The following is a 26,206-nucleotide window of genomic DNA, read 5'->3' as shown; positions in this document are numbered from 1 at the left end:
CAACATGTAGATTATACAACCACAATCATTTATGGTATCTGTATTATGTGATTTGATTGATATATTGTTCTAATATTTATTCTAAATTGTATAGATAGTCAGACCCATGTTGTATAACACCATGTTATTACATAGACTATAGTATGTTTCAATTCAGCCCTTTTATGACTAGGCAATGTGAATTCAATTCAATTCAACAAGGAGTAATATTTGAGTTATTATAATTCAGCGAGATCATTCTTGTCAGATTCATGTACAAACCTGGTTATGATAATAACAATCTCATACGGTAGCTTATAGAAACTTGGATGAAATAATTTAATGTAATGAAGCAAATTCACATGCACGCATATCACTGCATTGGTACTTAACCGTGTCTCATGTACTACATAGATCAAGTCATTATGGACGGGAAATTGCAGAATTCTAAGGCATTACATATAACGTGCTGCTTCTATGTTGATACTGGCTCAGGGGACGGTGTTGGTTTTCTCGCAAGAGGGACCAACGCTTCAAGACCAATGGGTCTACAATGAATAATGGGTTTCTTGAATGATCCTTCTGCACACTGGGAGCTTGCACGCTCAGTGAGATGTGTGGAACTGATATTTGTCAGTTGGATGCCATGAGTTAATCAATATTAATTATTAGAACAATTATTCAGTATCACTATATGCAACACAGCAAATAATACATACAAAAACTACTTGCGGATGTAACATTGCTCATATTTTTGAACAAGTTATATACTTTGATCCCCATGTTTGAGAGAATCATACATTATTCATAGCTGAATAAATCATACACTTTGATACCCTTGGTGGCAAATGCAACTGTTCATTTTTTGTTTAAATTTTAAACACTGATCATCCATTGTGGCAAGACCATACATAAATCATATTTGTTCACAAGTCCTATAAGTTGCTTTTTTTGTTTAAGCTGCATGCTCTGACTAGTTCCAGTTAGTAACGATATCAATTCCTTATATCAGTTTAATTTGCCATGTATCATTCTCTTGCATTCATTGTTGGACGTTATGCACATGACTTTGGTGCCAGATGCATTCATGGTTCAACTACATTATACTAAGCATCTCTATCATTAAACTGCTTTGTGTGTTCGATACAATCTAGTCCAAATCTTGATCATCCTGTTACATTACTGATTGTTGTGCAATTCAAGATCTACTTGCAAAACTAGTTAAGGCAATGAACTAAATTGTGGTGTAGAGGTTACGTTATACATTTTGCAATGTCCCCAAGACAGTTTGACACACACTGTGTTGACATCTAAAGTATAAAATAAGGCCAACACCCATTTATGTGTTTTGGTCTCAGTACTTTAGATGAAATAGCTGAAACCAAGAAACTTGGCTATTTTACTGTCAGTCAAAAACCTGTCAGATATTTCCTACATATATGACCTTGTAATAGATTGTGAACCAACATAGCCTTTTTTCTTGAGCCAATTGTTCATTTAGCTAAAATGAAATAAATCATTTAATTTTGTCATTGAACCTAATCTTAGGAGTGCACACACAATGAAACTGTGGACACAGACATAGATGCCATAGTGATTGCCATATCCAGCATCAAAACAATGCGGGCATGAGAATACAATTTATACTGGTGAGTTTAAAATATTCATATGTAAACCATTAATTCATATATTACCTCCAGCAATGAATACTGTAATCGCTAATGAGTTAGGGCTTCTTCCAATATCATTCCAGGAGTACATTCTGAACTCATAATTTCCAGGGGGAGGCTGGGTGACATTAATAAAATACATTATATCAGGGGTCTTTAACTCCTTTAGATCTGTAGCACTCGAGTTCTTCCAGGGTGAATCTGGACTGGATGTGGACTTGTATTCTATGGCAAATGTCTGGGCATGACCACCATTAAATCCAGGCTTAAAATGAAATTCAATCTGGTTTGCTAGAAATCTGCTTATGCAAAATGTGTCAACCAGCTGTGGAGGACCTGGAAAAAGATGAATATTAAATGTTCAATTCCCTTTATATTGATTGTGTGAATACTCTAGGAATCAATTTTCTCCTAAAGTGTTTAGCAGATATTCTAACCCTTACACATGCTCATCAGGAATCATTGGTTCGATGTTACACAATCTACTCAGCCTTTCTGGCAAAAATAATATATTCGTTAAAGAAACTCCTTCTGCTACTGGTATTTCACCTGCCCATGGGCATAGATTTAGTTTGGGATGCCCTTGGTCATAATCAACACCTTGTCAATATGAGCATTTTAAAAATTTCAGTGTCGCACATGAAATTGGCACCATGTTTCGCTCTATCACTTCCTGTCAGTGTGCTTAGGTATTTTTCATGCACGTTCTCTCTTATAAAGCAACATGTTGCAATGGCCAAAGACTCATTACAAAATCCATTGTTTTCTGTGAAAGTTTACAGGTAAGTATACAGTAAAACAAAAAGAAATAATCAGATGTGTTCCTTGATTCAACGTCAATATCTGAAATATTTCCATGAAGAAAGAAAATGGTTTAGTCTTTCTTAGTTTTTGTACTCATCTCAAGATTTTTTTGGTTTCATGCATGCATCTGTATCTATATTCCCATACGTCAATAAGCATAATTATTAATAAATAATACAAACGAGTTTTCTCTGCACAAAGGAGTATTCGTCAGTCAAACCAATTAACCATTAGTAATGCAGGACGACAATACCATTGTCATTAAAAACTCGCTTTCTGTTTTGTTATACCTGGAAATTGTAAACAAGCACATACTTTCTATCCTTGTGCATACAATAGTTATGGCTCATCTCTGTCTGTGTGGGTTCGAGTCTCGGATTCAGCCAATGTGGGTATGTGAGAAAGCTTGCCAGTAGCTTCTCGAAGGTCGGTGGTTCTTTCCGGGGTTTTCCAAGTTCTTCCTCCACCATTAATACTGGTCACCATGTATATCCTATCGTGTGCTGAAAAATGGTGTTAAACCCTACAACAACAACAACAACAATAATGATGGAAAACTGTGTTTATATATCTATCCAATATGGTAATGATAACCAAGCTGTAATGGCTGTTCAGTTTGATTTCACTGAACTGCATCTATCATAGCACTGTATTGTGGTACACGAATGAAAATAATGTTATATTATCTGTAATTCTGTCAGATTACTTATCTGTCTTTAGGTATGTATGTATGTCTGAATAGATGGATGTCTGAGTGGTTGACTGACTGACCTTATTTCTTCATCAACAAATATTATATCATGTCCTCAAATTCATAATATCTTGAAACAAAACAAAGTGACAAAAATAAAAGACAAATATGGAGACAATCAACACAATGACAAATGGTGACGTGCATTTCCAACACATGTATGACTGCCAGACCGATAGTATTACCTCTTCACCCAAAATTACATTCTGTTATGCATAAGTAATTTGCATCGTTTGCTGTTTTTTTTTAAACTTTTTATTTCATTATATGCTTTTGCAATGTAACATTATATGTTGGACTTAATCTTTTCCAAAATCAACTTTACTTCTATGAGACATGAATCATTGATATTTTTTCTTGTATTCTGTAAACCACTAATACATAGCTAAAATATTCTCCATGCGTATGGGATTAATATCAGGATCACTATTAATAGAACTTAAAGAAGTAAATATGTTTATCTGGGTCTGGGTCTAGGTTATTGAAATTTGCCTATAATTTAGATTATGTACCTGACATTATCTAGGTTATATATCATAATTTAATAACAGACCTTCTAATAATAAACAATATTTTAAGGTTATTTTACATTAGGTAATGTTCATTTTGGAAAGTGTTAACTGTGACCTGAGGTGAAGAAGAAAACTACATAATCTTGTTACTGCAAATATTTTTCTTTCGTGTGTAAGATCTAGCAGAATCAATTTGTATTATTGTGTCTAGTTGTTCATTTGGACTGGAATTTATTTCTTCAAATTGTTCAATTCAACTGAATTTTTTCTGGAAACACAAAGTACTCATTAGAAAAGAACATTCATGGACATATTCAAATCAAACTTTAAATTATATTATTGTGTTTAACAAAAAACTGTTGGTACAATAACACAATACAGGCTGCCACAAGCACATCAACACCATCATAACTTCAGCATTGGACTTAATTTGGATTTCTACTAATTTTGATTCAAAACTAAATTATCAGGACTTGTGTCTGTAATTAAAGGATTATTTTGGTATTTAATTCCTAATACCGTTAAGTTCTTTTTCTTTGTCATTTTCACTTTTGTATTCAAGGGAAATAAATTATATGTTGCATTGTATAAAGCTTGTTGCTTTTCACTCTTTTATGTTGCTTATTTTAAGAGCATATCTTCGTAACATAACATAAACACAGATAATAAGGTCATGAAACGAACCAAAAGGACCAATTGAGAAAAAAAAGACAGAGTTAACTAACATCTGTAAGAGATGAAACATATTGATATATATACATAATCATGTGAAAGAAATTTTGGAACTAAGCACCATTAACATTCCGAAGCATCAACATATTTTTATAGTGTTTTTATGTAAGCCCTGTGTTGTTACAAGTAATCATTCAGGAGGAAAATTTATAAAGGTTTTCAAGATGGACAGCAAAGCAGCATTTCTGGAGCATGAATTAGCATTTAAATACATAAACAAGTGCATTTTGTGAGAGAGAAATGCGGTTTTTTTTTATAGATTTTTTTGTAATCCGAAGTACATGTAATTACTTATTACATAACAGTGATATGTATTTTGAATTTGTATAGATTTTTGGGAATTTTCTCAGTGATAATTTGTTATGCACATCTGCTTTGTAATTGACCTTAGTCCAAATCAAGTTGGGGCCCCAAGTGGCCAAGCGGTCTAAAGTGCTCTCCGTCATGGATCACTGCCATCTCACCTCTGTCTGCGTAGGTTAAAGTCTCAGGTTCGGCCTATGTGGATATGTGAGAAAGCTTGCCGGTAGCTTCTCATGGGTCAGTGGTTCTTTCCGGGGTTTTCCCGAGTTCTTCCTCTCCATTAATACAGGCCACCATGTATAGCTTCTTCCCTAACTTTTCTCTCTCTTTACAAACTGTAGATAATGTTTGAAAGCCAAAACTGGTTTTAAAAGCCTCTCTTGACCATCCCCTTCACATGTTTATGCTAAAAGAACTGCTTGGCAAAGGAGATATACTGAATTATAATTTCTAATGAACTTAATAGAGCAATGCTGTATGGATCCTGCATGAAGCTTGCTCCTTTGTCTCACAAATGCATATGGAGCAAGGAAAAGGTCTTGAGGGAAGGATAGGGCTCTCAAAAAATACCCTTTACCTTATGGTTCATATGGGTCTTTAGTTAGAGATGACAAGGCAAAAAAGATTCAATCTAATCATAAACAAAGATGATATGTCTTTACAGCTAGGATTGATACATTTCCTACAAATGCTTCTAAATTTTTCTAGATCATTTGACGACAATGGATCATATACAGAATGATGTGTAGGAGAGAGCCTCATGTTCTGTGTCAGACGGTCCCTTTTTGGTAATATCCTGGGAAGGTCTACCAGCAGGTCAACATCACTGACCCATGATCATTGGGCTATTCACAACGAACGAAGCAGTGGAGTTCCTGAATTTGTTTACTGCCTGTTGGATCATCCTGAATGATAGGATGGCATAAACCAAAGCTGAAGCCCTCTGGTTGGGCTCTAAGGAACAAAATGAGATTGTAGTTTAGCCTTCTCATAAACAAGTCAACACATGTGTTATGTATTTCTATATTGTGTGCTTAACTTTTGTCCATTGTGGCTCTTTGTTCTTTAAGATAATGGTCATTTGTAAACAAAATTTTACATAGGTAACATCAGTTCCTGACCATAGTTTGCACATAATTTGTTATGAGTTTATAGTATAAAAACATACTTGTTTACAATATAACTTGAACTTTCCATAAAAATTACTAACATATGGGTCAGGCACGAATGTGTATAATTAGAAACTCATTAACAAATACTTAATTATTGTTTTAAGACCACTCTGTCTGAATCCTTTGCAGCTGTGTTGTGATTTGAAAGAAATTATTTATTTCAATATTCACTGCAGTTAGTATGTTATCATTCAATGTGGATTAACATTTTAGCTTGGAATAATTGTGAAGTCAGTCAAAGACATTCTGAATTGCATCACTGTGGTACATCGTAACACTCATGACTACTGAAGGTTATTTGGAACATTCTCTATTTTTTACATGTGAGAAACATGTTATGATTATTTTAGAATTAATTCACAAAACTGTATGTGTATTGAGAAATTTCGCTTTAAATGTAAAGAAATAAATGACTTGTTGATTTTTCTTAGTTTGCAGGTTTCATTTCTTTCTGTTAGTTAATTTAAGACAGAGAAGTAACATACATTGGGGCTCATATGGGTTCTGAAGTACTTTACAACAGTTTAGAAATAATAAAAATGTGTCTGTTTTGTTTAGAATGTAAATTTTCCCTAGAAAACATTTTAATGACACACATTTACACCTGTTTCATGAAACCAATAAGTGTCCACAATGTGCCCTAATGTTGACAACTGTTGTCAGCTTTGAACCATTGTCAGTTAAGACAAAGTAGTCATCTTTAGAAGTCTTTTGGTGAGGACACCATGAAGGTCAGATTTCTGCAATCACAATTGCATGTGACCTGTTTGTGCTAAGCACCAACATGTCTAGAGCCAATCGGAATTAGAGGAATTTAAAAATCTACCAGTAAAATGAACTAATGTCTCAAACAGACAAGGGACAATAACATATCTAACCATGCCTCAATCAGTGATTTAATGATGGCTATGCAGAACAGAGGAAGCAAATAATTCTGTGGAAAAGAACCACTCCGAGAGAGAGACATATAAAAAAGGGGAAGAGAAATTGATCACAGACAGTAATATAAAGCTTCTACAGGTAGGAAATATCTTAGCTGAATATTTGTGTTGATTTAAGTAGATAAGAATTCAGTGGGTTGTACATTATAATGTGCAGCCATTTTAGTATGACATAGAACATAGCATATCGAAGAGTTGCTGTAGACTATTACTTCCAAGTATATAGTTGAATCGACTAGAAAATTGAATTGTGACTTGCATTTGCATTTATCAGGATGTAGATGGGAATAGGTAAAGTAGACGGAGTGGACTGTATGCATATGCATCATTCTATTATTTGTAGGACATGTGAATGATTGCTGTGTCAAAATGTAAAAAATGTAAAATTTAGATGGTGTGCACATGTTGTGGAACTTTGTAAGTAATATTAATATTACTGCATGTACATCAAGGTGATTATGGAATGAAAAACATTACCACATGATGAGAGCCTAGTAAAGTGTTTGCCATTTGTCTAATGAGAAGTCTGTGAGAGATGTGTATATTACGGATATGAGTATAAAGAGAACAGGATGTACGTCTCATATTTTCTTTAGGAAGCTCCCAGGCTACACACGAGAGATGGTGTTTACTGCCTTATTTACACCCACCAAATATGCTGGTTAGGTATAGGCCCCAAATGTAAACTGTAGTTTAGAATGTGCATGCCTCTTTGCATTGCTATGACTGAGCCATCAAATCTATTATTGCATCACATCACTACTTCCAAAATGCTACATAAACATATGGTGTTTATAGGCTTGCTTTCACCCCCACAATGGCCACTGAACACTACACATTCAGTGAGCATCATGTCACATGTCTTAACAGTATATGTACTAATAATTTCTTCTCTGTCATAATTGATTGCATTTATACCTTAAGGTATTACTGTTGTTTCTTTCCAATTTTGCTTATGGTATATTTCATTGTCATCTTGGTAATAACAGAAAAGGGGCAACATTTTCTAAAAAGCAAGTCCATTCTGAGGCACTCTGCTGCACATTTTTCCAAGTATTTCCTATTAGCTGCATTGTTTGGTCATTCTGCCTTAACAGTTGCATCAGTCAGTCATACGGGCAAGTCCATCTCAAACATTGTCATTTCTGGCTCAATATATATATATATATATATATATATATATATATATATATATATATATATATATATATATATATATATATCAAGGTCTTATCTAGACAACGTGACAGTTTTCATGTAAGGAACTTCCATTACTTCTGGAAGGTTGAACTCTCGACCGCCATCCAAGGATCTGTTTTACGTTTTAGTTAGTGTTATAACTAATGTTAATAACTAATGTTAAGATAATAATTCTGGCAATCGTGCCTTAACATTTGAGATGTCAAGTTGTTTTATGTTGTGCCCTGTTGGTTGCTGAGGTTTTATTTTCTTCAGTTTATTGGATTTCAAGTGATTATTATCCCTGAAATACAATAGTGCTCTAATAATTCTTGGACAAAGGGATTTACTGGAATGTACATGAAGTTCAAAAACTGGAATAATATCTTCTGTAATTGATCAACAAGAGACTATTGACACATGAGTCAACTGGTACAACTGTTAGAAATCATTATTGCCATCTTGGATTTTCACTGGGATTTGAACTTTGATTCACTTATGACTTTTAATTGATGGGACTCATGTTTTTCATTCTTGGATTATTTTTGGATTTAATTCGTAAAACCATAAGTTCTTTCTTCTTATTTGCTTCACTTTTTATTCCAGGGAAATAAATTATTTATTAAGTTTTTCAAAGCTTGCTATCTTCACTCTTTTATGTTACTTTTTTAAGAGCACAGACTTGTAACAGAAAAAGGGGTTGCTCGTGTTTGGGATACAAATTTTGCTAAATTATTTCAGAAAACTGATTTTGAAATTTAAATTCCCTATGTTTCAGAATTTTTAAAATCCCGTGCATTATTCCCATGTATCATTTCACAATTTACAAATCTTTAGTGAAATCAACAAGCTTTTTTGCAATGTCATCAAAAGTGGAGATCTTTCTTTCAAATCCTACCCAGGAGCAGTTATATAGTTTGAAGAAAGATGAATTGATTCAGAAAATATGATATTTTCTGAGACAAAAGCTTCTTTAATGAAGCAAGAAATAAAAGATTGTTGGTCCAGTATTTGGAGGAAAAAAATGTTTTGGATAAAAGTGATTTGGTTTTGATAGTTAGGTTTGTTTCAGACTCTGACATAAAAGTAAAAGAATTAAAATTAAAATAGAAGACGGAATTAGAGTTAAGAAAGCTTGCACTTCAGATGGAAAAAGAGGAGTCCATCTCACACATCGGCAGTTCTGGCTCAACATATATAAAAACTTGTTTACCAAAACTGCCACTGTCTCTGAAACGAGATCCACACCTAGATACAATGTTTGTATTATTAGTTGTTTACGTCAAAAATAAAAAAATAATAATATAATCAGTCAGAACTGAACTCTGTTCTGGACAATATCAAATCAAATGCAGTTACAGAAAGAACAAGTGCAGTTCCAGAAAGAAAAACAAATGCAGTCAAAATTGGAGACAGAGGAGAGTTGTTGTTGTAGGCTTTGATGCCATTTTTCAGCACATGATAGGCTATACATGGCGGCTAGTATTAATGGTGGATGAAGAACCCAGGAAATCCCCAGAAAGAACCACCGACCCTCGAAAAGCTACTGGCAAGCTTTCTCACATACCCACATTGGCCGAATCCGAGACTCGAACCTAGGCAGGCAGAGGTGAGATGGCAGTGATCCGTAATGGATAGCGCTTTAGACCACTCGGACACTTGGGACCCTGAGACAGAGGAGAGAAAGACAGATGTAAATGCAAATGCTGCAAGTGCAAAGAGATGAGGAAGAAAGTTTAGATTAAGAGAATTACAGCTGGCAAATGAAAAGCACATTCCCACTTTAGATACAAATTCAAATTTTGACGTTATTAACAATTTTATTAGTGCCCCCTTTTAGAAAAAAAAGAAGTAGATACATATTTTCCTTTATTTGAAAAAGTGGCTAAAAATTTGAAATGGCCAAGGGATCATTGGACTCAGTTATTACAGTGTTCACTTTTTAGCAAAGCCCGAGATATCGATGCATCCTTGTCAGTACATAAAAGTGCCGACTATGATGTGGTTAAGGAATGCATCACAAAAAGTTATGAGGTTTATTGGTAAAAATTCATGAACTTTAAAAAGGCAGCTGGACAAACTCATGTCGAATTTGCTGAGAAAAAGAGCAGTTATTTGGTAGGTGGAGAGTTCAAGTACTGGATGAGCATAAGATCGAAACCTTGTACTGCTGATGAACATTCTTTAGCCAATAGTTTCTTTTGTAAACAAGGCTTCCACTCAGCAGTCTTCTGGTAGGAAAGTAGTTCAGCCTAATAAAAGCCCTTCTAAATTTCAATCTGGCATAACTGTTAGAAATAAAGTTTCTGATAAGAATGATCAGAAATTCTTATCTCTTCCTACATGTACCTATTGTAAGAAGAAAGGACACATTATCTCTGATTGCCACAAATCGAAAAATAGGCATTAGAATCAAGACAGACCTATTCCAAATGCTCTTATTTCTAAGAGATCAAGGTCACCATCATGTATTACAAGCAATACATTTGATGGGTCTAATAAACACCAGTCAGATTTTATTATGGAGAATTATGAACCATTCATGTTGAACAGTTACATATCACTCTTGGGTGATTTAGCCATTCCCATCCCTATTACAATTTTAAGTGACACAGGAGCTTCACAGAGTCTTTTATTATCAGGTACTTTGCCTTTTTCAGAGCAGTCTTCTTCAAATGAGTGTTCTTTTCTGGGTAATGGAGTGTGGCTTTGTTAATGTTCGTCTCCATTGTATAAATCTGTCATCAGACTTAGTCTCAGGACCTGTGACAGTTAGAATAGAGTCTTCCTTACCCGTTTAGGCCGTTCATTTATTACTAGGCAATGACCTAGCTGGAAATAAATTTGTGGTTAATCCACTTGTAACTGACAAGCCTTGTTTGGATCAGAAAGTGGATCCTATTGAAATAGAATTCTCTGATTTATACCCAGCTTGTGCAGTTACTAGAGCTATGGTAAAGAAAGCTCTTGAGAATGATGTTGATCAGGAAAGTATTCCTTTAGCTGACACATGTATTGGTCAGGCTTTTGATGAGGTCACTTACGCTCCTTGTTTGGATCAATCAAAGGGTATTGATCATAGTGATGCTTTTTTAAGTACTCATTCTTTTCATTCCAATCAGGGTAACAAACGACAATTACTTGTCGTCGAACAGGAAAAAGATCCTGACATCTACTGTTTGTTTGAAAGTGCCAACCAGTGAAACTGAAGCCACAAAAGTGCCTGCTTATTATTTCATTAAAAATGAAGTCCTTATGAGAAAATGGAGACCACCTGAGGTACCAGCTGGTGAAGAGTGGTCAGTGAACTATCAAACAGTAGTTCCAAATTCGTACGGACAGGAAATTCTTAGTCTGGCCCATGAAACTCCTTTGGCTGGTTATTTAGGGATCAATAAGACTTGTCACAAGATCATGAATCAGTCCCTTTGAACTAGTTGTTGGACATACTGTATGTGGATCACTGAATTTGTTAAAAGAGAAACTTCTTTCTGATGAAGATACTGGAATTAATCTCGATTATGTTTCTAATTTTTAGTACAAGTTGTCAAAAGCTTGATAGGTTTCAAGAACTAATCTGCACTCAGTCAAAAATTAAATTATGGTGTTGAGATTTCTTTAAAAACACACAGCAATTTGTTTAAATGCAGAAAAATTGTTTTATCAGTCTTGTAGTTGGCAACATTGGAATAACTTACTGCAAAAAGATCAAGAGGTCATCGAGGAAAAGAAAAATTCTAAGTTTAGAAGAAAATGTGAAAGTAATTCAACTGACCAAAACGCGGGCAAGTTTGAGGATCCTTGCAAAAAAAATTGATGTCAGAAAGGCTCAGATAACAATATTGTGAAATTTAGGGAAACAATTCTGCAGAAATGGGAAGGTGGAATGGATGGAGAAAGGAAGATTGTTAGAACCAGGAAATGTTTGTATCCTAATTTGAACGACAAGGTTTTTGAATGATTTTGCACTGAACATGCTAAGAAAATTCCACTCACTGATCAAATGATCAGAAAAAGCAATAATTTTGTCAGTTAAAATGGGATATGATGACTTTACTGCAACAAATGGTTGCACATATTTCAAGTTCGACACAATATTAAGTGTTCTGTCCTTAGTGGAGAATCAGCTGATGTTAATAATGAAATTATCAAAGATTGGAACAAAGGACTGAATGATATATGCAGGGGATATGACAGCAAGGATATTTTTAATTGTGATGAGACTGGTTTGATTCTTAGACTGTTACCAGCAAAGTATCTGGTACAAAAAGGGGATTCGTGTAACGCTGGGGAAAAAAAAACAAAGGAGAGATTTACAGTTTTGTTCTGTGCCAGTTGTTCTGTTGAAAAACTGAAGCCACTGGTGATTGGAAAATCATAAAATCCAAGATGCTTTAAGGGATATAGCCAGACACATTTGAGAGTTACAAATGAGGCAAACAGAAAAGCATGGATGACAGGACAGATATTTGAGTCCTGGATCAAAAAACTTAATCAGCAGATGAAAGTGCAGAACATGCTGAAAACTGGATTTGTCAAATGTCAAGTTGTCATACTTTACTCCAAATGCAACTCAAAAACTTTAGCCCCTGGATGCAGGGATAATCCAGATGGTCAAAGTGAACAACAGGAAAAAGCTGCTGAGATATGTTTTGTTCCTGATGGATAATATAACAGCTGCATCAGAGACAGCACAAAAGGTGAATATGCTGGATGCAATCCAATGGCTGACAGCTGAGACGATTCAAAAGTGCTTTTGAATATGTGGGTTTTTCCAAGAGGTATCAGGTGTACCAGAGGCAGAGGAGGAAAACTGGGATGAGGAGGACTATCTTTCCCATATACCATCTGGAACAACCCTTAAGGATTATGTTCAGTGTGATGATGCATTACCTACAGGGAACACAATTAGTGATGACTGGGAGTCATTAATAACAGAAGGTACTAGAAATTCTAGTGATACATGCCAGGATGGGGAAGTGACTGTGACAGTGACATAACATGTGACAATCCAAACCCAGCCAAGCAGTGCATTACACTGCATACTGCATGGTTACATTCTACAGAACTCATGGATTATGACTTCACAACAATGTTGAACTTGTGGACATAATTATGAAAACACAAGATAGTCTGAAAAAAGATTTTAAAAAAAGCTGTAGAAAACATGGGACAAATGACACTGGAAAAATTTTTCATGCATAAGAATTCTTAGAAACATCTCTGTTGTACTTAAGAGTCTGCAGGTGAAAGACAATGTAAACTGTAACATTATTATAAAGACAGTTTTAAAACTATATCAATGGTTATTCATAACATTCTTTTGAAAATGATGAAACAATTTGTTTCACATTGATTTCACAACATGCATGTGATTTTTAAATGAAAATATTAAATGTTTTAGAATTAAATCTAGTTGTGATTTTCTTGATATATATTTATTATTTGCATTTGTCATTCCCCTCTAGAAAGGCCAACACCATTATAAGGCCACTTCCCTGCTGCAATAGGGGTGGCCTTATAAGAGGGGGAGTAATGCATAATTAATGCAAAACCACAGGAAAATAACTCATTTGATATGGTGTATTCCTGATGGCATCACCATTCCTATGTCATTCTTTATGTCCACTCAAAACACTTCATCACCATCTGAATGAAACTATAAATCAGATAACTAATAAATACTTGATCTAAAAGTCTTAGATTAATTGACAAACAAATTGTAGACTTACTTTCTGGCATGACATGGAAGATAAGATGATAGATTCCAAATTTGTTAGGCATATTCACAAGGTAGTCTCCATAGTCTCTCTGACTGCCAAGATGGACTTTAATGCTCGAAAATATTCCATTAGAGACATTGGGCTGATTTGGAACCAGCTGCCATATGTCTGTTGTTGCTCCCCTATGATACCACCTGATGTCTGTTGGCTCTGGGTAGGCTATTATATTGACTGCCAATGTCACATTGTCATTCAGTGCTCCATAGTACTCAGTTAATATGTGTTTCTGAAAGTCAAGCCTGGGACTACCTATATAGAAAAAAAAATGGCAAACTAGAAAATGTCAAGGGCAGATTCAAGCATCTTCAAAATTAAACCATCTTTTAATTCTCCCCAGATTAGTATTTTTCCAACAGCATTGGTTTCCATCTAATTAGTGAAGTTGCTCTTGTCATTTGCTCTATGGTGGTAAAGTACAACACTCACTCAATAATCAGTTCCCGGTAAATTTGTCCAATGCAAATATAGAAATACAGATTTATAAGACAAATATCAGTGCATTTATCAGATCTAATTTTGAAATTCATCTACTTCATTTTCAGATTAAGGTAGCCCATTACAAGGTACTCTGTGATAACGTAGAATGTGTCAGTTTCAGATTTTAGTCCCAATATCTTGATTTTCATAATTTTCCTAAAGCATCCACATGTGTATATATTTGTCCCATAGAAATAGTTTTAAACATTATTTCATCCACATGAGTCAATGAGCAAGGAAACACATGAGAAGGGTATAAACATCTTCCATGAGGTGTTGAAAACAAATTGCAATTATTCAGCTTCTGTCACTTCCATCTAACATTTACATGCAAGTATTGTATATAGAATCATTTCATATACCCAATTATTATATTGCATTCTAGGAAGTGATTATGCAATTCTGTGTCTGTTTTAATGCATTGTATACTTGAATCTTTTACCTACTGCTATACATCTGAACATTTGTGTGCAAGCATATTCTTTATCACATCGTTATCGTTGTATATTTTTATTTTATGACCTCAGATTTGCAGTTGTCAATGAAAAGGTATGTGTGCCTGCATGTTTCTATGTCTATGTTGGTGTGATAATGTGAGAATTTGTTTTTGTTGAAAATACTGTATATAATTAAGAGATTTAAAGTGCATTATTTCTTACAACTATTCCATAATGAAAACTAAGGTACTAGAACACTTTATGAGTGTATACATATTAGCAGGAAATCAAAATACATATAAAACTTTGGCTGAGTAATGGAATAACTGAATGACCATTTGATTAAAAAAATCTTGCTACCAAACAATCTGTGAAAAGAAAACAATGTTACTGTGGGCTTTCATTGTCTATACCTCTGATACAAAAATCAAATATTGTGAGCCAAGACTGTAATCCTGCTATATTTTAATGGACTTGGTTTAGATATAATGATGAATACACTGAAGTGTTTTAATACTGCAAGTGACTAGAATCAAACAAACTGTTATTCGAACACACCGTAAATGTAAATGAACTTTTTGGTTGGTCATAATATCAAATTTTGTGAACATTCTGACATTTTGTCAGAATGGTCACAAAATTTGATATTATGACCAAAGAAGCAGTGCCATATTTTTGATACAGTTTACCACGGCACATTAGAAAGAGGACATCAGTTTTGTATTTGATAACTTGAGGATGTTAATTGTGATTTACTGCCACAAATATCCATTTTAATAGACTTGCTAATGCATCACTAGTAAATCTCAATTTGCAACAGTAAATTCACTACTAACATCCCAAGATCATTTTACGCAAAATTATTCCCTTCTTAAATCTCACTAAATTGTTGTCATAATAATTTCCATGAATACACAAATTTCCATCATTTCCATGTGCATTAATTATGGCTTGTAAGCTCTCAGAATTCCTTATACCACCAGCCTCATTATAGTACAAATATTATCTGTACACAGTATAACAGGTGTAGATTCTACAAATACATGTATATTGTTCTTTGCAATGGAAATATTCAGGAGTGCATACTTTTTCAAGGCTCAAATAGGCAATAGTTTATCCTTAAGCTGGGCTGTGCATTCTTTAGAGTTTTTGGTTCTTATGATAATGTCATAGATGCTTGAAGAGAATGTTGGGATTCATCGAGAAGAATAAAACCATCATTCTTGTAATTATATTTGGGATTGTTTCTGGATGTGCTTGTTTGTTGTTGGTGATTACATCTGAGAGTGTTTTAGGCCATATGCTTATTTGTTCTTAGCAATAAAATTTGGGAGTGTTGTAGGACCTTTCTTTCGGACGTGTTTATTTGCTCTCATCAATTATATTTGGGAGTATATTGAAGATATTTCTTTCTTCTTAACTAATATATTTGAGGGTGTTTTAGGACAAGTTATTTTTGTTCTTAATAATAATAATAGGGAGTATTTTCTGGGACCCGTTTCTTTGATTTTACTAACTATAGCTGGGAGCATTTCAGGTCATGTGTTTCTTTGCCATGTTTTTCGTTGTTCTTAATAATTATATTGGGGAATGTTCTAGGACATGTTTCTTTGTTCTTAACAATTATGTTTTGGAGTGTTTCAGGTTGTGTTTTTTTGTCGCTTGTTTCATTGTTCTTAATAATCATATTTCTGAGTGTTCTAGGACACGTTTCATTATTCTGAATTTTTACATTTGGGTGTATTTCAGGACATGTCTTTTTTTAGTCATGTTTTATTTTGTCTGTTCTTAATATTTACATTTGTGTGTATTTCAGGAGACATGTTTCTTAGTCACATGTTTCATTGTTCTTAATATTTATATTTGGGAGTGTCCTATGACACATATTTCATTATTTTTAATATTTATATTTGGGCATATTTCAAGGACATGCATCTCTTTGTCAAGTGATGCATTTTTCTTAATATTTTTATTTGCTCTAATAATTATATTTGCAAGTATTATCTTTGGGTGTGTTATACAAGGAACCATATGTTTTAAGTGTTTTACATGTGTTACCTTTATCTTTTATTTATATACATTGTACACAATTTCAACACATTTACCTTCTATATTTTTCTTGATCTTCCTCATGAATGATTTTTTTGGGAAGTGTTTTCTTCCAAATTTTTCTTGCAATTTACTTAATAATTTTAAAAGTTTACCGTTCATTAGCATCATATAGCTACATTTGTGCTGAGGTGCCTTAAAATACATGGTTTAGGAGGAAAGCATGTTTAATTGGTATTTTTTCCATTTCATTAAAATAAATCAAATAATACAAATATGTATTAAAACTAAATTTTAAGTAATGGCATTGAATGCATAAATGCTTTAAAATAATGCAACACAAATGTTAAACCATATTAGCAAAATGTTTCAGGCACTTTAATAACATATGTCGACACCAACCACCATCAAACTCTATACAACCAAACAACAAACTCTATGTTACAAAGCACATCAACTATATAAAAACAACTGCATCAAAATCTATGTATGAAAATGCACTAAATGATATGTAACTAAACTCATCACCTCAGTGTAAACAATTACATCACACTCTATGTAAGCAAGTGTTATGTTCAGCTAGTTTGCTTTATTTGCTTATTAATTTTTTATTTGTTTGTTTCTTTGCTTTTTATTTTTTTAATTTCATTATATGTTGTGGAAAACTGTATGTTGGACTTTCCCTTGTCCGAAATCAAGTTCATATTTTACTTGATTTTTCTTTTATTCTGTAAACAACTAATACATAGCAAATAGTTTCATATATGTATGGGTTAACTAGTAGGATTTTTATCCTGGCCTGAGTCAAGAACATTGTGTTTACTACATTTATATTCTAATTATTCTTTTATTCTGTAAAGATTAGGAGTCTCCTAGGAGGTAATTTTCCTTTATTTAATAGGTTTTTTTCCTGAAAATGCTAAATGTGACCTGAGACTATGTAGAGAACTATATAATCTTGTTTTTGCTTGAAATAATTCATTCGTGCATTAAAAATCTGAGTAGAATCAATAGTATTATTGTTGTGTCCAGTTCGTTTGGGTTAGAGTTGTATTTATTCAAATTATTTATTCACTAAACACACAATGTGCTCATCAAAAATAACAGTTTTTGTAATGGAGAATTTAATTTACAGTGACATTTCAAATAAGGATAATTTCTGCATTGTATTATTGTCATCCAACAAAAGATGTTGGCATATCACCAATACATGGAACACCACAGGCATATCAACACTTCCAGTGTTGGATTTAATCTGGATTTTCACTAAAAGTTTATTCAAAACTTTAATCCTTAGGATTTGTGTCTGTAACTCTATTTGGGATTTATTTCTCATACTACAAGTTTCTATTTTTACATTTTAACTTTGTATTCAAGGGACAATAAATTTTTTGTTGAATTTTACAAAGTTTGTTGTTTCTCACTCTTTTTAGCACTTTTCTATTAGAAAACATTAAACTTTATGAAACCAAACACATCAAACTCTATAGAGAGGGTGGAAAAAGGTTATATCAAAGATAGTGTTATGTGCATATCATTGTTTGGGAAAATGTTAAGCAAACAATCTGAAAGGTGACTGGGGAAATAAATTTTTTTAAAGTACAGTTTTTCTCATATTCTTTACATTAATATATAAATAAATAGTGTGTACAATCATGTTACATATTGCTTCAATGTCTACTTTCTTCTTGTATGAACCCATTATTTTAATTTGTTTCAATGCCCTCTTTCTCTCTCTCTCTCTCTCTCTCTCTCTCTGTGTCTCACAGTCATGATTATAAAAATCACTGTGTCACTAACCATCTTATATTTTATGAAACTTCTATTTATTTCCATGGCTTTCTTTTGCATGGAAAGATTTATGTTTCAAATCTTACAATAAATGTATTCCAGTGTGTTTTAATGGTCGAGTCCATGGTTATTAAACAGCACTGTGTATAACTTAATAAGAGTATTTTGCTATAACTCAGGCAATGTGGCAAGATCTACACAATAAAGACAGAACCCACTTTATTATTGCTATATTGCTGTAGCTTTCCAAATGGGGAAATATAACTTAATCCATCAATAAGAATCATGATGTAGACATACACAAAAAACATGATTGACAAAATTATGCATAGATTAATTCCCACTGTGGAAATGTATGTGTGTAATTTGGATTTTTAACGTAGCTATAACAACTTCTCTGTCATATCACTACGATGTATAAAGTGTGACATTTTCTAATGATGTCTAGCACTGGGCCATCATGCCACAGACATGTAGCATGATGTCCCACCCAGTCACATGATCCTGACACCAGGCTGACCAGTCCTAACACTAACCTCCTAATGCTGAGCACAAAGTGAGGCAGCTGTTATTACCATTTCTACAAGTCTTTGGTATGACTCAGCTGGGGAATTAACCCACGACCTCCCTCATCTGAGGCAGATGCTTTAACCACTGGGCCACCGGAGCAGTCTGCTTAAATGTTTATTTTCCCAAATGCAAAAGGTGTTTGTTTTCATTTGTGATCAAGGATATTTAGTTTTAAATTTATGGTCCTAAATTGTTTGAGAAAAACGGTTCTTACATTCTTGCTCTGAACTGTAAAAAACAACTTATTTCCATTATCATCATCATCATCATCATCATCATCATCAGTCTCATGACCTAGTGTGGTCATTGAGGCACTGTGCTGCTGAACATCTGACCAGTTCCCTCCACTTGTCTCGATTATGTGCCAATGCCTGTGTTGCTGCAAAACTTTTCCTGGTCCATTCTGTGATGTTGTCAGTCCACATTTTTCCCTGTTTACCTCTCCTTCTGCCACCCTGGATGCTGCCCTGCACGACTGTTGTGGACAGACTGTTGGCTCTAGTGACATGGCCATACCATTTCAGCTTTCTCTTTTTGATGGTGGTGAGGAGGTCCTCATATTGGCCTACTTCACACTTGATGGTGTTACGTACTTCTTCATTTGTGATGTGGTCCATGTAAGAGATGCCAAGGATGGTTCTGTAGCATCTCATTTCAAGTGACTGGATTCTTCATTGTAATTCTGCTGTCAGGGTCCATGCCTCACATGAGTACAAAAAGACTGAGATGACTAGAGCTCGCAATAGTCTGATTTTAGTTTTCAGACAGATATTCTTGTCTCTCCAGATGGGTCTTAGCTTTGACATAGCTGCCATTGTTTGTGCTGCTCTTGACAAAATTTCTGCTCTTGATCCCTCTTCAGTGATTATGGCACCAAGATATTTGAACTGGCTCACTGTTTCCAGTTCATGTCCTCTGACTTTAATCTTGGCTGAGATTTGTTTGCCACTATTTGTCATCAGTTTCGTCTTCTCAGCGCTTATCTCCATGTCAAATCTGGAAGATGTTTCATCCAGGTTCTTTAAGTGGCTAGCTCATCTTCACTGCCTGCCAGCCCATCAATGTCATCTGCAAAGCGGAGGTTGGTGATGTTACGCCCTCCAATGCTGACTGTCCCACAGTGGTTTTCCAGGGCTTCACTCATGATGCGCTCGAAGTAGATGTTGAAAAGTGTGGGTGACAGAGACAGCCTTGATGCACTCCCACTGTTGTCTGGAACCAGTCCCCCACAGCACCTTGGGCAATTACTATACTGGTGGCTTTGGCATACAGCTGCTTGATGGTATTGGTTAACTTTTGACCCATGTTATACTTCTTCATTGTGGCCCACAATGCCTCATGCCACACTCTGTCAAAGGCCTTTTTGAAATCTATGATGTCTTGTTGGTATTGCAAGTACTTTTCACACAGAACCCTGAGATTGAATATTTGTTCTGTTGTGCTTCTTCCACTCCGGAACCCGGCCTGTTCTTCAGCGATTATTTCTTCTGCTTGTGGTTTCAGTCTGTTCAAGATGATCTTCACCATTACCTTACTAGCATGGCTGATGAAACTGATAGTTCTGTAATTTTGGCATAGCTGGAGATTGCCTTTTTTGGGAAGTGTTATAATCAGTGACTGGGTCCATTGTGTTGGCCATTCACCTGTCTGCCAGATCTTGTTGCAGATTTGTGTTAGTAGCTCTTTCACTGATTCTCCCCCATTCTTGATAAGTTCAGCTTGGATGTTGTCTACTCCAGCTGCCTTCCCATTCTTCAGTGCTCTTATTGCTGACTCCACCTCTTCTTTGAGAATGGGGAAGTCATCATCATTTGAGGAGTTTGGAACTTCAAGCACCTCTGGGTCTCCTGTGGACTCATGGTTGTAGAATTCCGTGCAAAGAACTCATTTCCATTATACTGGTTGATAAAAAATTCCTAAGGCTCAAATTATCTTGCCTGAATACCAGACTCTCCATGCCTGGAAATTAAATTATTGGACCCTTAGTTATGTTTTTTATCTCATGTTATGTAGACCTGCATATATCATAATGTCTGCATTTGGTCATCCATTCAATTTATACCTGCATGTAGTTCTTCCAATTTGTGTTCCTGTTCCGTTATGTCTTAAACTCTTTATTGCAATGTGTCTGTACTTTGCATTATGCCTGCAATGTTTTTTGTTTTGATACATCTATGCATGAGATGACACTCTTATCATTTCTTTCAAACATGTATCCATGTACTTTTTATGTTTACAACTTTCTGATCAAATTTATTGTCAATGTTTATCCTAAAATCTTAGGATGTTCTATGTCCACAACCATGTAACTGTTTTCCATACATTTCACTTTCAAGTTTATGTGATGCCATCATTATATGTAACTATGCACTTATTTTTCATGAACTGTTTACTGTAAGCTGAAATGAACATATTTTGTTGTTGTTGTTGATGTTGTTGTTGTAGGGTTTAAAGCCATTTTTCAGCACATGATAGGCTATACATGGCCGCCAGTATTAATGGTGGAGGAAAAACCTGGGAAATCCCTGGAAAGAACCACCAACCCTCGAGAAGCTACTGGCAAGATTTCTCACATACCCACATTGACCGAATCTGAGACTCGAACCCACGCAGACAGAGGTGAGATGGCAGTGATCCATAACAGAAAGCGCTTTAGACCACTCGGCCACTCAGGGCCCCAAACATATTTTGTGCAACCTACATAGCTGTCAAATCTGTATAAGCAAAAATTCTGTTTTTATGGAAATTTAGTTTTGATTAGTTTTCTTCCCATAAGCAAATATTCAAAGGAAGAAAAAAACTTTGGTTTCTGGACAAAGTGCATGACCAGATTATTGTTTTAGTCTTGCTCAGATGCAACCCTGACAAATTTAAAAAAAACTGATTCAAATAAGTATGTTTTCTACACTTACATTGAACTTTTATATTAACTTCTGCAGAAACTGTGAATCCATTCATGACTGAGTTGGTGGCCCTGCAAATATACTTCCCAGTGTTCAGGCATCCTACAGTAGTGTTGTGAATCAATTCATGTGCATCTTTAACTGTTGATATCAAAACATCACCAAAGTAAAGTGAGATTACTGAATAGGGATTACTGTCAACATGGCAGTAGAATTCCAATGTGCTGTTCTCCAATGTCTCAGAAATGTTGCCTTTGGTAACAAATTCTGTAATCTTAGCAGCATCTGAAAGATAAAGCAAGATAAATCATGTAGCTGACTATTGGTACTTTCTAGCATAACAAGTTTAGTGTTAAGTATAAATGATTCAATTGATAACTAAAAAAGCTACAGTTGCAAGACTGTACAATACATTGTATTCATTGCAATATGAAATGTGGTCTCTTCTTGAGTCATGGCATCTCTGCAATCATAGTGTGTGTGACACCAAATAATCACCATATCTGATACCATTGTTCAATATCAAATAATCAACAAGACCAATGCAGGCAGCTGATCAGGATTTGCTACATGTAAGTAATATGACATTATATATAAAATCATTGACAGATTATGAGATTATGAGAAGTGGTACTTGAAGGTTTTAAAACTGTCTTAATCTGGCAGATCAGCAAAATAGCAGGACTAGTTGTGCTAATTAAAAGCATGCCATATATTACATTAAGTCACATGATATAAAGAGCTATAACTCTAATAAATACTGTAGGAATAAAGTGATTCGTCAATATGCACAACACAGGTGATCTGCAAAGCATTTACCAGGTTTAATAGCGATTTATCAAAAACTGCAGAACAAATTGTGCTAAAGAGAGTGACCCATACAATTCAAAAAGACAAAATGGTACAAACATAAAGGAAGCTAAGTGTAGGACTAATTATGGTGCTAAGTGATGTACACCTCACCATGAGGCAGGTATTCAATCTTTAATTATTGTTTAGGTGACATATTTTCAGGTCATGTACAAGTTGAGAGAATCACTACATATTTTCGTAGATTTCAGACTATGACCATACTATTTACCAAGTTATATTGCAATCCATACAAAATACAGGATTAGTTGCACTGATAAAATTGGGTCATACAGTCCTGCAAGATGAAAAACCAATAACTCTAGACACTAGATTAATGTACTATGAATGGCACCCCAAATGTATAATAGTCCTCTATGTATACCAGTTGCGCTAACAAATGCTGGACAGGATAGATGACTGAATGGAAGTATACTGGATGGACATGACAATTGCTATGTACTCCCTTCCAGACAACGCACTGAGGCAGGATATAAAAAAACTCAAAAATTGTTCAGTGACAAATGTGCAGGTGGAGTTGAAAGAGGCATAACATTATATTATGACACAGAAACTACCAATAACATTGAAGTTATAGCAGCAGGTGGAGTATATGATAATGAATTTCATGGAAATAAATTCATTGACTTTTTTATTTATTTTTCATGTGCTCTGTAGAAATTCAAATGATCTTAGCAGTGTACACATGTCCTACTGTGAATTGCTACATTATCCAGTGCCAGCATTTATTTCAAGCTATCTTTTTCTTGGTCGGAGTTTTATGACATAAATATGCATAGAATTGTGTTTATCTGTAAATAAGAAGACTATTAACTTCATCAGAATGTCAACTTAGTTTTGGAATATCTGTTAGAACGAGCCTATTATGTTCCATGTTGATGGTATCATGGTACTTCTTGTTGTACTCTCTCTTTCACACACACACACACAAATTGATCTATTACTCAAACTGATATACTTTAATCAGACTGGAGCTTCTTCCAAAAACAACACATTTAACAATAAATGCAGCTAATTCATTATATTTGTTGCTTAACAAGGTTCTGTGGAAAGCATTTGGCTGAGATGCCGACAGACTAACAGAGACTTTTTTCATAAATACTAATACTCATTCGTCTTTTTACCGAAAATACATTTCTTATCATTACTCATGTTAAGCTTTTATTGTTACTGTGGAAAACCTTTACAGTACACAGGATGTTCAATTTGCACATTGCATACTTCTGATATGGTCATTCAAAAACCATTGTTTTACATTTTAGAAGGATGCCTGCTGAATGTGTCCATAACAATGGTATATGAATATTATGAACTTAGGTGAATTACATGTATTGTGTTAAAATAAGTGAATCCCTTCAATGAGCAGCAAATAGATTGAACATACTTTAAATATAAATATGTGACAACCAATAAATGAAAGAATTCAACCTGGAAACACATATTTTCTGTTGGCACTCTACTGAGATATGAATTTCTGACTGACCTCAAAATCAGCTTCACGTAACATTTATTGAGTATAAGTGTTTATCCATGTCATACTTGGTACAATTTAGCAAACTTAAGTACTTAAAATTAGCCTTAATATTGATATTTGCCAATCTTTATGCACTACAATCATTTTACTTCTTATCTGCTAAAGCGCTCTCCGTTACGGATCATTGCCATCTCGCCTCTGTCTGTGTGGGTTCGAGTCTTGAATTCAGCCCATGTTAGTATGTGAGAAAGCTTGCCAGTAGCTTCTCGTGGGTCAGTGGTTCTTTCCGAGGTTTTCCTGGGTTCTTCCTCCACCATTAATACTTGCTGCCATGTATAGCCTATCTTGTGCTGAAAAATGGCATTAAACACTACAACAATAACAACAACAACAACTTCTTACCTGTGTCTATCTCATGTAACATTTAAAGAATATAAATGAGTCATAGTTATATAATTCCTGTATTTTCCAATTTCAAGAGGGCAAGATAAATTGATTATATTAAAAGGCCTATTTAAATTGACATCAAATAAATATGACACAACAAAATAAATGACTCAACAAAATCTGATAATTATTTTCATATATTTTATCAATACTGCATGGATGGAACATTTTTGTTTGTTATAAATATTAAGTGAATAAAATGTATGTATGTTAATTTTCTTATAAAATATGAAACTGCAGAAAGATTTATAATCATATCAACCCCAAACAAAATTAAATACTATGCATATCCTGTATGATTAATTTATTGTATTGTGTTTAAATATAGATTACTAAAATGTACAGCAAGCATTAAACACAAGAACCAATCATTATGACATTATGATCTTAAAATAATCATACGGAATGCATGTGCTTATTAATTATTCATTTTTCACAATTGAAGAACAAATGAGAATTAAAATTCTGGAACTGCAATTTGGAATAGTTAATTACCCAAAGTAAGAATATAAAAATACTGCCAATCCCAATCAGATTTTGCAATGACTTAGGGTATAATCACCTGACCAAACTGCATACATCTAACACAAATTATATAATCTAAAAAGGTACAATAATAACGGACCTATGACAGAATGGTTTTTTGTGTTCCTTCTGTTTTAGAACTTTCCATCAGAATTATTAGATTACTATCTTGGATACGGGGACCTGCACACATGATGAGATAATCAATGCAACAGTAATGAATTACAGTTATTAAAATGACAAAAATTACTTGTCTTTGACATTTTTTTTAACAATAATATGGTTGCTTATATTTTTGTTTTTGGATTTATTCTTGACTTCTACTGAATTGTATTCAGGGCTTCAAATTATTAGGACTTGTGTCTGTAAATCTTGGATTATTTTGGGATTTAATTTGCAATTCCAAGTTCTTTTTTCTCACTTTAACTTTGTTTTCTAGGGAAAGAAATTATTTGTAGATATATCAAATTTTACAAAGCTTGTTGCCTTACACTCTTTTCTGTTACTTATTTTAAGGGTACAGACTCATAACAACTTGTATAATATCCTAAATTGCTAGGAAAATTGGATCTTGAACTGTTTCTGAGCTATATGCTACAATGGGGATTCTAAATTGCTCAGAAAGGGCAACATACTTTCTTAAGTATCATATGAAATTCAATAATATTCCACTCCGGCAGTAAAAAGTATGATAACGAATGACAGACCTCAAACATTTTACAACCAAATCTCATTAATATTTGACTGATGTTAACCTATATTGCACACATTGCAACAGTTACCCATGCATGAGCAGGGCTAGATCAGGTTATTAATGGTCATTCCACAATCTCAAAA

General features: G+C 34.3%; 1 protein-coding gene across 2 annotated transcripts in view; it reads right to left on the bottom strand.

The window, feature by feature from the left end:
- LOC149772829 (nephrin-like) overlaps positions 1-26,206 on the bottom strand; it is a 267,846-nt gene that overhangs the window by 52,021 nt on the left and 189,619 nt on the right. For both annotated transcript variants that reach the window (XM_089947226.1, XM_089947227.1), the window contains 3 exons: positions 22,063-22,338; positions 13,776-14,075; positions 1,674-1,985 (listed from right to left, as the gene is read on the bottom strand). In XM_089947226.1, coding sequence (XP_089803352.1) covers positions 1,674-1,985; positions 13,776-14,075; positions 22,063-22,338 — 888 coding nt within the window. The remainder of the gene's footprint in view (positions 1-1,673; positions 1,986-13,775; positions 14,076-22,062; positions 22,339-26,206) is intronic.

The sequence above is a fragment of the Sinohyriopsis cumingii genome, unplaced genomic scaffold, assembly GCF_028554795.1.
Source record: "Sinohyriopsis cumingii isolate HCF-2022 unplaced genomic scaffold, ASM2855479v2 utg001110l, whole genome shotgun sequence".
NCBI classification, from domain to species: Eukaryota; Metazoa; Mollusca; class Bivalvia; order Unionida; family Unionidae; genus Sinohyriopsis; species Sinohyriopsis cumingii.
Note: the sequence above shows the minus strand (reverse complement) of the source record. Positions and strands in the feature narration are given on the sequence as shown.